The following is a 16,963-nucleotide window of genomic DNA, read 5'->3' as shown; positions in this document are numbered from 1 at the left end:
GGGGCAGGCCCCTGAGTTCCCAGGCACGTAGCAGGAGGATGAAGGTGCCGCCTCCTTCCTTGCAAGGAGCTCCTGCTAGTTCCCGTTTGAACCTTAAGACCTCCCGGTGAGGCGGGCCGACGGGTCCCGGCCACTTCCGGGCCTGCCCCGCCGCGCCCCCCGCCCCCCGGCCCGCGGCGTCCGGGAGAAGGCGGCGGCTCTCGGGCGGGAGGCCCAGCGGCGCCCTGTGTCCACAGTGTTCACGGGCAGCGGGGACGCCCGCGCGCGCGCCTTCGACGCCCGCTCCGGAGCGCTGCAGAGGGTGTTCCGCGGCCACGCCTTCGTCATCAACTGCATCCAGGTAGGCGTTCCCCGCCCGGCTCCTGGGCTCTGCCCTGGCGGGGAGGGGCAGGCCGCCCCCCACCCCCGCACCCCGAGGCCGGGCTCCCCCGGCGGCGAGGCAGCGACAGCTGCGGGCACCGCGGAGGGGAGGGCGGCCCGGGCGCCCCCGCAGCGCCGCCCCACGCGCCGCCCCGCGCCCGCAGGTGCACGAACAGGTGCTGTACACCGCCTCGCATGACGGCGCGCTGCGCCTCTGGGACGTGCGCGGCCTCCCGTGCGCCCCGCCGCCCCCGCGCCCCGCCGCCCCCGCGCGCAGCCGCTCCCGCCTCTTCAGCAACAAGGTGGGCTGCGCCGCCGCGCCCCTGCAGCCCGCCTGAGCGCCCCGGGACCGCGGGCCGACCCACCCCCGCACCGGGCAGGGGTCCGTGGACTTCTGAAGCCCCCTCCCGTCCCGTGGACGGCGACCGTGCTCGCCCTCGGGGACCACGTCTCTGTCCCCACCCCCTCCAAACCCAGCACCGCCCCCCCCCGCCCCCGCCGCAGAGCTGCCCTGCACTCAGGTCTGCACCTGACTCAGCGGGGCCCTCCCGACCCAGGGTCTGCCGCCACACAGCCCCCAGAGCCTGAGGTCCCCAGAAGCCAAGCCCGTCCTGAAGGGAAATGGGATTTCTTCAAAAAGCCGCCCAGCCGCAGTTGTCATTAGTTTGGCAAACTGTCTTGAGGACACTAGTGAAGAACCGAAATACACGTCCTTCCAAGTGCTCTGGAATATGTCTTTTGTTCTGCACACTCTCAGCTTCCTGTCCGAGGGGGGAGGGGTTCCCGGAACCGGGGGCCTCACACACCCGGCCTGGGCCTGCCCCTCCCCGGGGGGGTGGTGAGGGGCTGCGGCCCGATGACCCCTACAGTGTCACTCGTGTGGGGAGCGGCCACGGGAGAGGCCAGGGTCACAGGGTACTGCTCCTTCGGCCCGTGTGGGTGACGCCGGGGATCCGTCACGCCTGCTCTGGAGCTCCCTAGGCCGCAGGAATCGAGCAGGGCTCTCGCCTCGGGTCTGGGTCTGCAGGAGGAAGGCCGGGGCCGGAGCCGCCTGGCCGCGTGCGCAGGAGCCAGCCCGACGCTGCGCGCGGTGGAGGCGTGGGCGTCACTCGGAGAGCAGCTGGAGTCCTCGCCCGGAGGGGCTTCACGGGGCCAGCGCGGCCCGGGCTCCGGAGGGGCCCCGAGGGGAGCCGCCCCCAGCTGCCTCTCATCCCCCGAAGGGGGCGCTCTGCCAGCCGTCGCCTGGCGCAGGAGAGGCAGCTTGGCAGCGTCTGCGGTTGAGGGCTCAGCATCTCGCCCAGGACAGGAGCCTCTGGTGCAGGGGAGCGGGCCCCGCACTGCGGTCACGCAGGAGCTATTTCCCCAGCAGGGTGCGCGGCAGGACCCGTGTTCCCCGGGGTGGCCAGGTCCAGGCCTGACGGTGGGGCCCCCCCCCCGCCCATGAATACGTACAGGATTGGCACGGGGGGCAGTAGGAAGGGACGCGTACCTTTGGGACTGTGCTCTAGGCCACACCCCCAAGCCCTGGGAACGCGGGGGCCTCCCCAGGAAAGCAGGCTGGCTGGGGAGAGGCAGCATCCTTGGGCTCGAGCGGTACGGGTGCTGCCGGCCGTGCCTGGGGCGCGGGCTGCCTGGCGGGCCCACAGCTGCGGCTGCAGCGGCTTGCCCACCGGCGGGGCTCCCGGGAGGGCCGGCAGACGGCCCACCTGGAGTACCTGCGCCAGGATTTCCGCTGCGCCGGCGGAGAGGCGGCTTGAGTAACCAGACGCGCAGCGACGCTCACAGCCGCTGCTGCGCTCCTGCTCCTACGTCACCTCAGATCCCCCATCTTATCCAGGGGCTAGGATACACCCGGGGAAAGGGCCCCGGGTGCGGATCACAGCACAGGAGCGGCTGGAGATTGGTTCTCCGGCCTGCCTCTCCCGGAGACAGTAGGAAACGGAAACCTGTTTGTCGTTTGGTTTTTGTATTCATATAGCAGAATAAATTTGGGTGATTTTTATTTCTACAACACACAAGGCTTTGTTAGATGTTGAGGATGTTAAGACCAGATGACCAGGTATTCTTTGCCCTTGATAAATACGGCTGGATGGGGGTGGGGGGGGAAGGACAGAAGTACTTATGGACACATGGGCAGGAAACAGGAGCAGGGAAGTGTCACCAAAGCCAAGAGCAGACGGAATTTCACAAGAAAACGATCAGCATCAGATGTGAAGAGTGCAGACATCCGCGTCCCACTCCTGCTCGGAGTCCTCTAAGGGCCTGGGCATTCGGCCACTCCCATCTAGACCCCCTGCCTTTCAGGGAGCTCTGTAGTTGGACTCCGCAGTCCTTTCCACCTCATCCTCTGCCCCGCCCCACCCTCTGGTGGGCCTAGAACGCCCGTGACCTCATGAATATGGCACACTTGGCCTGTTCTACACCATTACCTGCTCATTGGTCCCAGGTCTGGAATGTTCTCCTTTCTTCTCAAACTCTCGGAGAGTCTGACAGGAAGCTGAGATGCCTCCAAGGCCCACCTCCTCTGTGACTCTTCGGCCTCAGCCCACTCCTGTTTACTTGGGGACATTTTCATCACAAATGCCCTTTGCTGCTTCTCTTGCCCTCCAGAGCTGGGAGTGGCACTTGGTCACTGCCTGTCTAGTTTCACACACCAGCTGGAGGCAAAGCCAGGACCAGCGCCTGTCTCCGGACTTGGGATGGGCAGCCCTCCTTACGTGAGAACTGGCGGAAGTGATGTCAGAGCCCTGCTAGCGTGCGTCTGCTTCCCACCTTTCTAGGGTCACTAAGACTGCATCTGGGAAGCTAGAAGCCATGCCTGGCCCAAGGCCAGGACAGTAACTATTAGCCAGAAGCTGCAGCTCAGGCCCGAAATCCGAGGATGACATGGTCCCGGGGAGGCGGGAAGACCCCCGCATCACCTCGGCCGCCAGCCGCTCCACCACCACCAGTGCACCCCCTTCCCCTCCCACGCAGGCTCCTTCCCCGCCATCAGCTCCGGCTCTGCTTTCTACATTTCATCTTTTTATAACAGACATCGACGTGGCTTTCGATTTCTTCACAGAACGCCATGCAAGCACACGTCTTGAATCCAAATGAAGCTCTGGACACCCAGACATTTTCAATACTTAGAACAGTTTAGGAGTTTGAGCAACTTATTGCAAAGTTAAGCTGACAATTTTTGAATATATTTTCCGCCTTTTATTTCCATTTGTATCATCCATTTTAAAAATGACAGAAAAGATTCCCACCCATTCAAACCGGACTGCCGTTCAAGCTTTATGAAAATGATCAGTGAAAAAGTCAAAGCATTTCAGCCAGCCCCTTGACGGCAGCAATGTGACCATCTGCCGTCCATCGCAGGAGCTTCCAGCGACTTCTGGAAGGGCAGGAAGAGGGTCAGGAACACACACTCCATTCAGCACCCTGCTGCTGCCAGCCGTGTCCTGGGGCTGGACCCGGCTTTCCCTGAACACACATCTCCAGAGGACCGTACCGCACACTGAGTGTGCTTACTTGGGCCATTAAGAGGCTAACTGCACACCTTTAGGAATAGTCCTCTGTGACAGAGGTATGCCAAAAACCCCCACAAAGCTGGAGAAAATAGATCTGACTCTCTGATAGATGCCTCAGCGAGCAGTGAGTTTAATATGATAGCACAGTGTCTGAAAATGCTAATTAAAAATTAATTGCTTTGGTTAGCATTTAAGACTTTCCCATTTAATAAAAGACTATTTTTGTAAAGAATTTTGAACAGCTATAAATTCTCAACTTCAACCTTGAATTTCAAATACACGTTTTACTAAGCTAAGAGTACAGAACACTGACTTCCAGTCGGCCACAGTTCGGCGCGGCTACTGTAGCTGAGGCCTCATCTTTAGTCCCCCAAAGCGCCAGGAATGGTTGCAGATTTAAAGGACATTTTAGAGATGGGCCAGCGAGGCCGAAGCAGGAAGGCAGAGCTGCATCACGGGAGGAAGAGCTCGGCAGTGAGCTCAGAAGGGCAGGAGAGCCGGGCAAATGAAGAGGAGATGGATCTGGATGCTTCCCCTCCCCATCAGCTCTTCCTGGAGACCTTCCCCAGGGGCCACCCTATTCTCCAGATGTAACTGCCCTTCCCATTTCCGGGTGAAAAGAAACCAAGCGGGGAAGACCTGTTAGGGCTGCAGCATGTGAAGGCCGCCGGGAATAACAGGACCAGGCCAGAGGCAGCTCCTTCCCCGAGGTCAGCATTGGGGACTGGCACCCCGCCCCTCCCCCAGCCTCCTCTTACCCTCACAGGAGCCCCTGCTCCCTGCCCACCCCTCCTACACCCAAGGAGGAAGCACTCTTGCAGCAAAATCAGATAAAAAGAAGGAAAAAAAGACCTGCATTTGACTTTTCATAATGATAGAATTTATAAGCAGAAACTCAGTACTTATTTCTGCTCATTATTCAGTTTTTCTTTGTTGCTGACTTTATATTTTCTACATAGGATAAGTACTCTGCAATAATAATTTCTTCATCTTCCAGAGTGGAGTCAAGATAATCTTCTTCGTGTTCTGGAATATCTTCCAATATTTCATTGACGGCTTCTGTCTCCATATCTTCATCTGTTGAGGCACTAGAGGTACCTGCAATGGAGTAGTGTGGTCACCGCTGAGCAAGGGGAGAAGGGCAGGAGGAGGAGAGAACGCCACAGAAAGACGGAGCTGACCCACGTCCATGTCCCCAAGGCCCTCCCTGGCCGCACCGCGCAGACCAGCACCCACACCCGGGAGGGCAGGCCCTTCTCCCCGTGGCCGCTCCTGGCCAGCAGGCCGCTCTCAATTCGGATTTCAGAGAGCCCAGACCTACCTGCGGAATCGGAAGGGGATGTGGATGGCGTTGAGGAAGCATCTTCCGCCGCGAGCTGCAGGTCAGGAGGAAGACTCCCCCCGTTGTGGGCCAGGGTCTGAGCGGCCAGCTGCACATTCCCCCTGAACACTCTCAGGGCAGCACCGGCTGCCACCGCATCGAAGCCCATGTACACCAGCTAGGGGAAAACACGGAGGGGGGTGGGGGGGAGTGGTGGCCGACCCACGTGCAGCACTCCGGTCCACCCCCTGGCCAGCGAGCCATCGAGGCCCATCTACACCAGCTAGGGGAGAACACGGGGGGGGGGGGGGACGACCCACGTGCAGCACTCCGGTCCATGAGCCATTGAGGCCCACGTACACCAGCTAGGGGAGAACACAGAGGTGGGGGGGAGTGGTGGCCGACCCACATGCAGCACTCTGGCCCACCCCCGGCCAGCGAGCCATCGAGGCCCACGTACACCAGCTAGGGGAGAACATGGGGGGGGGGCCGACCCACGTGCAGCACTCCGGTCCATGAGCCATCGAGGCCCATGTACACCAGCTAGGGGAGAACACGGGGGGGGGGGCCGACCCACGTGCAGCACTCCGGTCCATGAGCCATCGAGGCCCATGTACACCAGCTAGGGGAGAACACGGCGGGGGGGGGGGGGGCCACCCACGTGCAGCGCTCCGGCCCACCCCCCGGCCAGTGAACCATCGAGGCCCACGTACACCAGCTAGGGGAGAACATGGGGGGGGGGCCGACCCACGTGCAGCACTCCGGTCCATGAGCCATCGAGGCCCATCTACACCAGCTAGGGGAGAACACGGCGGGGGGGGGGCCGACCCACGTGCAGCACTCCGGTCCATGAGCCATCGAGGCCCATCTACACCAGCTAGGGGAGAACACGGCGGGGGGGGGGGGGCGACCCACGTGCAGTGCTCCGGTCCATGAGCCATTGAGGCCCACGTACACCAGCTAGGGGAGAACACAGAGGCGGGGGGGAGTGGTGGCCGACCCACATGCAGCACTCTGGCCCACCCCCGGCCAGCGAGCCATCGAGGCCCACGTACACCAGCTACGGGAGAACATGGGGGGGGGGCCGACCCACGTGCAGCACTCCGGTCCATGAGCCATCGAGGCCCATGTACACCAGCTAGGGGAGAACACGGGGGGGGGGGGGCCGACCCACGTGCAGCACTCCGGTCCATGAGCCATCGAGGCCCACGTACACCAGCTAGGGGAGAACACGGGGGGGGGGGGGGCGACCCACGTGCAGCACTCCGGTCCATGAGCCATCGAGGCCCACGTACACCAGCTAGGGGAGAACACGGGGCGGGGGGCGACCCACGTGCAGCACTCCGGTCCATGAGCCATCGAGGCCCACGTACACCAGCTAGGGGAGAACACGGCGGGGGGGGGGGGCCGACCCACGTGCAGCGCTCCGGCCCACCCCCCGGCCAGTGAGCCATCGAGGCCCACGTACACCAGCTAGGGGAGAACACGGCGGGGGTTGGGGGGGGCCGACCCACGTGCAGCGCTCCGGCCCACCCCCCGGCCAGCGAGGACAGCCCTACAGGCAATACGTGTCTAACCGCTGGCGTGCACGGCACCGGCCTCCTGTCACACTGCTCTTGAGCGCACAGCGCGTGCCCGGCGCCGCCTGGGAAGGATCGAGGAAGACTGAGCCCAACATGCCCGTGCCCGGGCCTCTCAGAAAGGCAACAGGCTCGTGGGCCGACACGACGTGCTCCTCCTGGAGACTAGGGCCTATAGCAAGGCAGTCACAACAGGCTCGGTGCGCCGACGGGGGAGGGAGACGTGGACAGAGGCGCCACGGCCGGTGGGTAAAGTACCGCGGCATGAGAGAGGAGAAAAGCCCACAGAGGGAACTTGCAGTTGCTCTCCTATTTCCTACTCTCGAAGGAAAGACCTCCTGCTCGCCTTCCACCGACCGCAGGCCGCGGGCTAGGCTGGCCGCCTACGTGGGCCAGGGTCAGCCTGCAGCCCTGTCGTGCCGCCAGCCTTGTCGCCCAGGCCCCCCCCCCCCCACACACAAGCTGTACGGGGGGGGGGGGGGGGGACGCAAACACACCCTCACTTACCTGGTCAATGTTTTCCTGGGAAGGACCTTCTTGATGGTTGTTGGTTTCAGGATCCGAATCATTTAACCACCACATCTGAGGATTACTGAGAAGAATCTAAAAACACACAGGAATTTACTGCTCACTCACACCTGCTCACCTACTCGGTGCTCGGCAGACAGAGCCAAGGACACACCAGCAGACAGGGTGGGGCGCTGGGCGGCACCAGGCAAAGGGTGTGAAGGAAGCAGAGAAAAGGGGCCCGAGCCCAGGGGCGGGGTGGGGATGGTGTCAAAGAAGGCTTCCCGCAAAGGGAACATCGGAGTTGAGGTCTGAAGGAGGAGCAAGATGAGCCGGACAAAAGATCCCTTCTGAGGAAGCAGGAAGGGACGAGAGTGAGCGAGAGTGAGCGGGTGGAAAGAAACCAAGAAAAGAGCCCTTGTGTCAGAGCTCAGCCTCCAGGGCGACAGGTCCTGCAGGGCGATAAACAAAAGCTTCTCAGGCCCTGCAGGGCTGACCCGTGTCATTTCTCTTTGGAGAGTGTCATGAGCTAGATTGAAAATGTCAAGGAAAGCAGAGCTTTTTTGACCCTTGATTTCGTATCACAGGATACCTTCTCTTAGCCTCACAAACCCTCTGGGAAATGTCCCTTTACCTACTTCTAGACTGGTGGCATGTGTCACGGTGCGACTCGTGTAGTCAGACCTATGGTGGGGCCTCATCAGTCCCCCAACGCGGGGCAGAACTTCCTGCCTTTATATTGTTCCAACACAGGAAGCCAAACTAGGTACTCATATCCATTTATAAATTATATATTTATATATGTGTGTGTGTGTCTGTATGTGTAAACATATAAACATAAACATTTACTTGTGGAAACTTCTGAGAAATGGACAGGAGGTCTTGAGAATAAAAGGCAAACGCAGGGCAGGCTCCAGTATGAACTCCTCGGCAGGGCAAACAAGGGGACCCCTGCCCACCCGGCCCCTGGCCCCAGCAAGCACAGCCCCGGCAGCTCCCCAGGGCGCCCGCTCCCTTGCGCCTCCACCCCCACGCTGCCCTGTGTCTGCTCGGAGAGGCACCCCGCTTGCCTGCCTCCACAACTCAGCTGCCCCCCTGCCCCCCACGTGCCGTGCTCCCACGCGGCGGCCTTCCCTCCACTCTGTTCTGTCCCCCCAGTACCCTGTGGGCTCTATGTACTGACAGGCATGTACTGACTGAATCAATAAATAAAATGATATTCAAACAAAACATTTTGATTAAAAGAAAACTATACTAAAACTTTCATCACTATTCTCTTCCTCCACATCACTGCTAAACTCTTGGTGTTGCAAACGGAAACCTTACAGAGTTCTGCCCCGTGGGCTCCGCCATTCTGGCTCCGTCACTGGGTTTGAGAACGAGAGACTGACCCTTAGACCTAAACCGGGACTGAGGAGAAAGGCCCTGGCAGTGGGGCTCCACGCACCACGGGAGGACACTGGAGAGGAGTGTAAGTGAAGGAGGGGCCCCTTGGCCCACAAGCAGGGGTGCTCAGGGCAGGCCGGGGGTGGGGGGGCGCTACCTTCAGGGCTTCATCCAGGTTCCCACTGGCCTGATGCAGGGCCTGCTTGGCCGCGTGAGCAGAGTAGCCCATTCCTTTCAAAGAGTTGATGTTCTCCAGCCGGCGTCTTTTCTTCTCTTTTTCCTCTTTCCTTATTTGGGCCAATTCCTTTAGGAAAAAAACAAAGTCACAGAGCTGGGGATTGAGATTCTGTAAGAAGCCTGCTCAATCTCTGGTCTGTAGGATTCTTGGGGTTGCCAGGCAAAGTGAAAAACAAAAGAAGGAGGATGAACCTCTCTCTGGCCAATCAACAGTATGAGGGCTGCAAGGGTAGGGGGTCCGGCGCTGCTCCTAGGGCAGGCCAGTGGGAGCTGGAGACCTCTTAGAGGTCCACGGCAGGAGGAGCGCGCCTCTTGGTGACCACCACCCAGCACCAGAACAGGCTACTCAGAACCAGGAGCTCATCGCTGCCAGGCCAGAGAAGTGGACAGACCCTCTTCTAGGGAGGGGGTAGAGGAGCTTCCTGCATGGCTGGGAGGCCTTCTTGGCCCCTGGTTAATTCCTGGGGATCTTGTTAAAATGTGGAGTCTGGATGGGTGACGGGGGGCAGTGTCCTGGGTGATACCAAAGCTGCAGATCTACCCACCCCACTCCAGGTGCCTCCTAGGCCCTATGAGACTGTTTAAAACCTCCAGAATGCTCAGTGTCAGGAGACAAAGATCATCTAATCCCACAGTTCTTGACCCTGAGTCTCAGAAGTGCCTTCTGTTGCTGCAAGAGCCTGAGAAGGGCTACAGAGGGTTCTAGCCTCTTCTCTCCCATCCCAACCCCAATCAGGAGAGTTAAGAATTTGTTTTAAAAACAAATGTCATTCAAAAAAACGGATTTTGGGGGCGCCTGGGTGGTTCAGTCAGTTAAGTGTCCAACTCTTGATTTCAGGATCCCAACGCCCTGGCCCCCAACGTCCCCACACTGCCCTTGTCCTGCCCACTACACAACCACATAGGCCAGCGAAGTGATTCCGTACCACTCGTACTTCGACTTGGATTCGCACCTACCCGCCGCATACGCTGCTTTTCTCCTGCCCCACCCTCTGCTTCCGATTTCAGCTCTTCCATTTATAGTCCGAAAGAAACGTGCAGAACATTCACACACACAGAACGGTGCTGCTGGCCGGCAGACACCGGGCTCAGGTTTCATCCCACCCAGATCTGACACAAAGTCGGAGCCTCGAAGTACTGTTCCTCTAAGTACGGATGTCTAGGCCGCCCTCCTTTTAATCATGTAGAGACATGGGAGGAAAGTACTTTTTCTGATGTTTCCCTCTACACTAGAAACTGGACAAATAAAGCCGACGGGGCGGAGGATGGGGTAGCGCACTGCGCCATGCAGCGGAGGCGGCGGGGGAGACTTCCATGACTGGAGTTTACAGCTAGAAAGGGCTTGCGAGAAAATCGGTACCGACTTCTCGGAGAACACAGCGGCTCCACTTCTCAGTACCTCATCATTACCTCTCTCTCGACCTCAGCTCTTGTACTGTAAACGTAGCAACATTAGATACGGTAACAGGCCCTCCAACTCCAAAATCTGTGAAGTTTTTTTTAATCTACTTATTTGTAATTGTTTCAAATGACTGCAGTTTTGTACCTCTGCTTTCATAATGTTAATTGTTCCTGTGACTTGACTCATGTTTCTAGCTGAGAATGCCGTCCCAAACTGTCACAATGGCTCCATGGGAAAAAAAGCCCCCTTTAAAATGGTTTCCAGAAATCTACCACGGTGGAGAGAGAGAGACATGCACAGACAGGCTACTTGGATAATGTACTTATGAGCTATGGCCACCACGGCAGGAAAGAAAATGAAGGAAACTGCACTGCCTGAAAATTAATGCAATTAAAAAGACAAATTTCTCCTGTTTCTTTCCAATCTGAAGTATAAGGAGCTCCTTGTGATCATAACTACCACAGAACACTATTTTTCTCTTCTTTCATACCCAAGAGCTATAGCATTTTGGAAATAGGCTTACTATTGCCTCAAGTTTCACATCTACGCAAAGGCCGAGACCCAGTGTCGCCGAGAGCATGTTAAGGTACCTCTCTGCGGCTGGTAATGTGGGCCGCCGCGTGGTCCACGTTCCCGTCACATGCCCTCAGGCCAAGCCGGGCCTCCTGGGCAGTAAACCCCAACTGCAACAGATTGTGAACTTTTGATGGATCAATATATAGCTCTTTAAAGAGTTGAAGTGCCTACAGACAAGAAAAAAAATACAAGAATCATGTAACTTCAACATTAAAGCTTAATAAACAAAGCTAAAACCCGAAAAAAATAAGCTTGTACCCAATGTGAATTACGGTGTGTCAGATTTTTAGAGAAAAAGTCTGAACTCTGCTTATTATCAGCTAGCTCAAAAAGAATACAGACACCACTCTGCCCACGTGATGTATCATAACGTAACAGAAGGAAACAGGCTGAGTATTATGGGAGGGGCTGGTATCCACTACCTGTTCCGTTTTTGTAATCAAATCCCCTGAATTTGAGCTGTGCACACGGCATTCCTCACCATCTCCTGCAACTGGGTGTAGCGAGGTGGTTAAGTGTAGCCCAGTGGCCTGTAGCAGGACTGACAGCCCCAGCTTCTGGTCCTCCCAGTGGCGGCCTGGGACTCTCTCTTGCCCCCTCTGCTGGCTGGAAGAGGACTGGCTGCCACACACAGGTAGCCGAGCAGCTCACCTCTACGCTGCTAGATGAGACATGGAAACTGGCAGCCAAGCCAAGTCACTGTCTTTTTGAGGTTTCCTCATTACAGCACCTCACCTGCACCCTAACAAATGCAAGTATGGTTCTGGCGTGTGTGAGGCAGAGGGCACGGGGGACAGATGCATGTTCCTCACTAGTCACAAACCACTGACTTGATGAAACACTGAATGTTTGGGGATGAAAAAAATGGCTACAACTTTGGAGTATTCGTTTTCTTACCTTGTTGAGATAGTCACGAGCCTCTTCGCCATTTCCACTGTGATAATTTCGGATACCTTGAAGCAAGTAAAGTCTTAAAAACAATACCTTCTCTTTCCCACAGTTCCCCTAAAATTATTGGTGGGGGGAAAAAGGATAAAACTGTCTTATTTCTAATTACAGATCTATAACATTCACACTTGTAATTCCCTTCATCTCTACGGGGGCATCCCTACAATGTTTAGATCTTCCCTTACTGCTGAGGGCAAAAGTAGAGATCCTAGAGGACAAGGACACCCCCTGTCCCACAAGGAAGAAATGGTGCCAGAACACCTGTGTCCAGGCACCCAGGACAGTGGTCCTTCTGGTCAGAAAGGAAGTATACAAAAACCCAAACCAGGGATGTTTTATGCTGCCCTGAAATTTCCAAGCAGAATTCTGATGACACAGCTCTTGAGCTGTGACTCTCGTGTAACTGTTACCATTCAAAAGGCCTATTTTTTCTGCATTTAAATCTTCCGTAAGACCAGCTCTCTTGGTCGGGGTGATCATCGACGGGGTTCTAGGGCTGGAAAACTGTGTTCCTCCAGCTAAGCACTGCACAGACCAAAGTTAACAGCCCAACTTGTAACACATTTCACAATCCCCTTCGAGGAGAAAGAGCACCGTGCACACTACTATCAAATCACCTTTTGGCAGCAGTCTAAATTTTTTAACAGGAATAAACTCAAGTGGTAGAAATGGGCTCAATAATACATAAAACAAATTACAGTAACATACTTTTATGTGGACCAGTCTCTGATGGTTTTCTCCGTAACAATTCTTAAAGCATTTCTGAGCCAAGTTTAATTTTTTTTCTGCATCGTCCAGGCACTCCAGCTGTTCCAAGCGGAAGTAGCACCACACTATATCCAGCTGGAGCACTGCGTAGTTATCCACCGTGTCCAGCAGCTCCCTGCAGCACGCACTGCGGAGCCGGAGGAAACGACATCACAGAGAGGGAGCGTTAGAAACCTTTCTGTGGATTACTGGAAGTGCTTCCCAGGTTCTGCTGTATTCCCGAAGACTGACTATTCCACAGCACAGACCCCAATATTTACGAGGGGAGCTCTATTTATAATCAGAATCCTCCCAATGGGAAAAAAGCAGTTAGGGCTCAGGAATAACAGTTTAATACCACCCCCCCGGGGGGGGGGGGCACAAACACACCCTTGCTACCCTGGGAACGAGGTTCAGCAGGAAGTGGAAATTGGCATCACTGTGTCAGAAAACATGAGGTCAGCAAACATGAGACCACGGCTTAAAGCAAAGGTTTCCAGCCCTAACTGCAAATCAGAATCACCTGGAAGTGAGGAATTTTTTTTCTTTTTGGGTCACACTGGTGCTGAGACCCCCTCTACACCTAATTATAACAGAAACCTCTGGAGATAGGGCCTGGATATTGTATTTTGAAAATTTCCCTGGGTGATTCTAAAGTACAGCCAAAGTTGAGAACCAATGCTTTAAAGACCACCCCCACCCCCTTCACTACTTACTGTGAATGCCTCAACTGATGGAAACAAGGCATTCATGTCCAATCACAGTCAAGCTGGGAGGAAAAACAATCCAGAAAATGCCAGGTCTAAATGCTTAGCTGAGCTGGGGACCCAGGTGCAGGCTAAATGCTACTCTCTAGCTATCCCCAGCTCCAGAGAAGGGGGGGGAAGACAAGACAGTGGAATGTTGGCAAAGATGGACATCAAGCTTATTTATTCTGCTTTTAAAATATGATTTTTAGAAATTCATAATGCACACCTAGACCTCAAGTCAGAACTTTGTCAACAAAAAAGGAAAACATTCGGAACAAATTTGAAAGGTCTTGCCTGTTTGTTTTCCTGGGTATTCTATTAAAGATAAGACCACTCTTCTTTAAAACTGCAAAACCTACATGCCCTCAAGCTTCCCACCTTGCCTATCAAAATCCGCTTGGAAGAAACAAAGAAAAACCAAAGGAATGTGATGCTGTCATTTACACTGTGAAGCAGGAGTCTCCTGAGTGGGAGTCTACTGGGATGCGGGAGAAATACACCCGAGCAGGCTTTTCAGTCACTTGCTGTATCTTTCTCCCACTGCTTCGACCCTTGGTGAAGGCTGTGTAAGGTGCCCACTACATTTCATACACATGCACACACACAGGTCCGTGCTGGGCGGGGGGGGCGGTGTCTCTGAACTGCCTGCTCAGCCTGAGAACTTGCCTTTGAGGAGGAGGAAAAACTGTGGACTGTGGTCTGATCTTACATTCTAGACTCCTGTTTCTGTGACAGATGATCCTGCCGTCGCTGAGAAAGCAGGGGACATTCTGTCACAGTTTTCGATGCCCTACCTGTGCGCGTGGGCTCATCTGTGTTTAATATGCATGAAGAGCAAGGACAGAAACTGCCTCATTTCAGGTAAAAACAGAATCACGTGTGCAAGCTCAGTCCAGAAGGGACTACTGTGCAGCATAAAAGCAAGCACAGGTCTCAGACTGGCGCAGGACATGTCATTCTTTTAGTTTCAAAAACACTTTCTATTCAGGTAGAGCCCTATAAAAGGGATCACAAAATCAACATTTATAGTTAATAATTTTGAAACTATTAGGCCTGTATTTGAACCTGATCGTGTCACTCAGAAAAAAACAAAATGTTAAGGCCTTGTATAAAATTGTATCTTAGAGGGGCGCCTGGGTGGCTCAGTCGCGTGAGCGACTGCCTTCGGCTCGGGTCGTGATCTCGGGGTCCTGGGATCGAGCCCCGCATCGGGCTCCCTGCTCCGCGGGAAGCCTGCTTCTCCCTCTCCCACTCCCCCTGCTTGTGTTCCCTCTCTCTCTCTGTCAAATAAATAAATAAAATCTTTAAAAAAAAAAAAAAAAAAAAAATTGTATCTTAGAGTATATTTTTATTAATACTGCCTTGGCTTATGGTTTTAGTAGTTCTCACACTCAAGGGTCAGTAAGTTTTCTTGTTAAAAACATTAATTAAAATAAAAATAATAAAATAAATGAGCAACATTTATTTAAATTAAGCCTACTGAGCCTAGCTTTAGAAAAATTAAATCCCACTTGGGCTGAAGTCAGTTAATTAACAGAAATGTATTCTATTTGCCTTACGAGTTTTAAATTTTTACGTAAAATAAAGATACCAATTTCAAGAAAGGCAAGCTAAGCTTATGTATCTCCATTTTTTTTTTTCAGGGAAGGTTGACTAAGAAGTCACTTTCAATCACTGGCTTGAAGGAATTGGATTACAGTGCGCCTCAGTGTGGTGTTTTTCCTATTTCTTGTACTTGGGACTCATTATGGTTCTTTCATCTGGGGGTTTACAATTTTCATCAAACTGGGAAAAATTTTGGCTATTATTCCTTAAGATTTTTGTGGGGGGGCCCAGCTGCCTCCTTCTTCAGGGACTACAATTATCCACATATCAGGTCATCTGAAACTGCTTTACAATCTCTGGATATTGTGTCCATTTTTTTTATTTTTGTCTTTTCAGTTTCCTGTTGGACCATTTCTATTGCCCCATCTTCGGACATACCCATCTTTTCTTCTGTGGTGTCCAATCTGCACTGAATCCCACCCAGTGCCCTTCGCCTCAGACACTGTGTTACTCATCTCTGCAATTCCAGTAGGGCTCTTTGGTGGACGTTCCGTGTCTACTTAACATGCTCCATCCTTCCTCTACCTTCCAGAACGTACAGAATTCGGTTACAGTAACTGTTTCAATGTCCTAGCCGATGAATTCTATCTTCCGTGTCACTCCTGGGTCTGTTTGCATTGACTAGATTTTTCTCTTTATTATGGGTTGAATTTCTTGCTTCTTTGCATGACTGTTAATATTTAGTTGGTGACTGGATACTTCTGTATTGTGATATTACTGAGCTTTGTCTGGGATGCAGTTAAGTGACTTAAAAACAGGGTGATCCTTTTAAGGCTTGCTTTTAAGCTTTGTCAGGTGGGACCACAGCAGCCTTTAGAGATAATCTTGCCCTCCTGCTGAGGTAACACCCTTCTGAATTCTCTCTGTGATGCCCCGTGATCAAAAAGTTTGCTGTGGCTGGTGGGAGCACAAATTATTCTTGGCCTTCTGAACTCTGAAGATTGTTCTCTGCTCCTCTCCGGTGGTGTTCTCCCCTGCCTGGGGTGGTTTCCTCACAGGCATGTGTGGATCGCTACTCAACAGAATACTCCAAGGAGACCTTCTGAAGCTCTCGGACCTCCTCCCTCAGGCTGCTCTCCCCTCTTGCACTTTGGCCCCCCTGGATTCCTAGCTCCATTTCTCCAACTCCAGGGAGACCAGGAGGCCCCCCCTGGCTTTCTCGTGCCTGCAGTGCAGTCTAGAGACTCTCTAGGCAGGAAGCAGAAACAATCACAGGGCTCCCCTAGTGTGTTTCCCCACCTTAGGAATCACTGTCCTAACCTGCCAGAAAACTGAAGTGTTCATACACTTTGCCCACATTTTCCGTTGTTGCAGGTGAGAGGGTACATCTAGTCCCTGTTAGTCCATCTTGGCCAAAGCAGAATTCCCACTTTCTGTTGTAAACAGGGAAAGAAAACTACACTTGGTCATACTACATACCATTCCCCAAGACGTAGAACAAAGTTCTGTCAGAACTTTCAGCCTACTTGGAGGTGGGAAAGGAAACAGAACTGAAGTCTCTTCCACCCACATCCCTGACCTGCGCTAGAGCTGATCTCCTTTACTGAGAGGAAAAACTCACACTAAAATTATGCTAGTAAGTCAGCCTGAATAAGGAGAGCTTCAGGAAAAAAAATGTCATTCTCTACGGAGACACTGACTATTATTGGGTTATTATATCTACTACTTACTGAACATTTAATGTACTGTGAACTGAAGATACAATTATTTTTATTCAGGGGTTCCTGGAGACCTGAAAATTATTTCAAGGATTTGTCTGGGATAAAAAGACTGAGAAAGGTTCACAGAGACAAATCAAAATCAGGAACTGCTGAAGCTGGATTAGAAGTGCATAGGAGGGCACCTGGGTGGCTCAGTTAAGTGTCTGCTCAGGTCATGATCTCAGGGTCCTAGGATTGAGCCCAGCATCGGGCTCTCTGCTCCTCCCTCTCCCTCTGCCTGCCGCACCCCTGCTTGTGTGCTCGCTCTCTCTGTCAAATAAATAAAAGCTTAAAAAAAAAAAAAAAAAAAAGAAATACATAGGAATTCAC

General features: G+C 53.9%; 2 protein-coding genes across 10 annotated transcripts in view; one reads left to right on the top strand and one right to left on the bottom strand.

The window, feature by feature from the left end:
* The window catches only part of WDR86 (WD repeat domain 86), a 37,162-nt gene extending 21,625 nt beyond the window's left edge, over nucleotides 1-15,537 (top strand). For 2 of the 8 annotated variants that reach the window (XM_078059755.1, XM_036102070.2), the window contains exons 6-8: nucleotides 237-340; nucleotides 525-662; nucleotides 918-3,010. In XM_078059755.1, coding sequence (XP_077915881.1) covers nucleotides 237-340; nucleotides 525-662; nucleotides 918-1,202 — 527 coding nt within the window. In that variant the 3' untranslated portion in view covers nucleotides 1,203-3,010. The other 6 variants (XM_036102072.2, XM_078059757.1, XM_078059758.1 and 3 more) reach the window with 6 other exon arrangements.
* NUB1 (negative regulator of ubiquitin like proteins 1) overlaps nucleotides 3,539-16,963 on the bottom strand; it is a 28,470-nt gene continuing 15,045 nt past the window's right edge. The window contains exons 9-15 of one of the 2 annotated variants that reach the window (XM_036102068.2): nucleotides 12,541-12,727; nucleotides 11,782-11,889; nucleotides 10,899-11,051; nucleotides 8,827-8,973; nucleotides 7,284-7,379; nucleotides 5,197-5,374; nucleotides 3,539-4,973 (exon numbers count right to left, since the gene is read on the bottom strand). In XM_036102068.2, the coding sequence (XP_035957961.1) occupies nucleotides 4,795-4,973; nucleotides 5,197-5,374; nucleotides 7,284-7,379; nucleotides 8,827-8,973; nucleotides 10,899-11,051; nucleotides 11,782-11,889; nucleotides 12,541-12,727 (1,048 nt within the window). In that variant the 3' untranslated portion in view covers nucleotides 3,539-4,794. Of the gene's footprint in view, nucleotides 4,974-5,196; nucleotides 5,375-5,854; nucleotides 6,335-7,283; nucleotides 7,380-8,826; nucleotides 8,974-10,898; nucleotides 11,052-11,781; nucleotides 11,890-12,540; nucleotides 12,728-16,963 lie in introns of those variants that run through there. The other variant, XM_078059754.1, reaches the window with a different exon arrangement.

This window comes from Halichoerus grypus, chromosome 12, assembly GCF_964656455.1.
Source record: "Halichoerus grypus chromosome 12, mHalGry1.hap1.1, whole genome shotgun sequence".
In the NCBI taxonomy this organism is placed as follows: domain Eukaryota; kingdom Metazoa; phylum Chordata; class Mammalia; order Carnivora; family Phocidae; genus Halichoerus; species Halichoerus grypus.
Note: the sequence above shows the minus strand (reverse complement) of the source record. Positions and strands in the feature narration are given on the sequence as shown.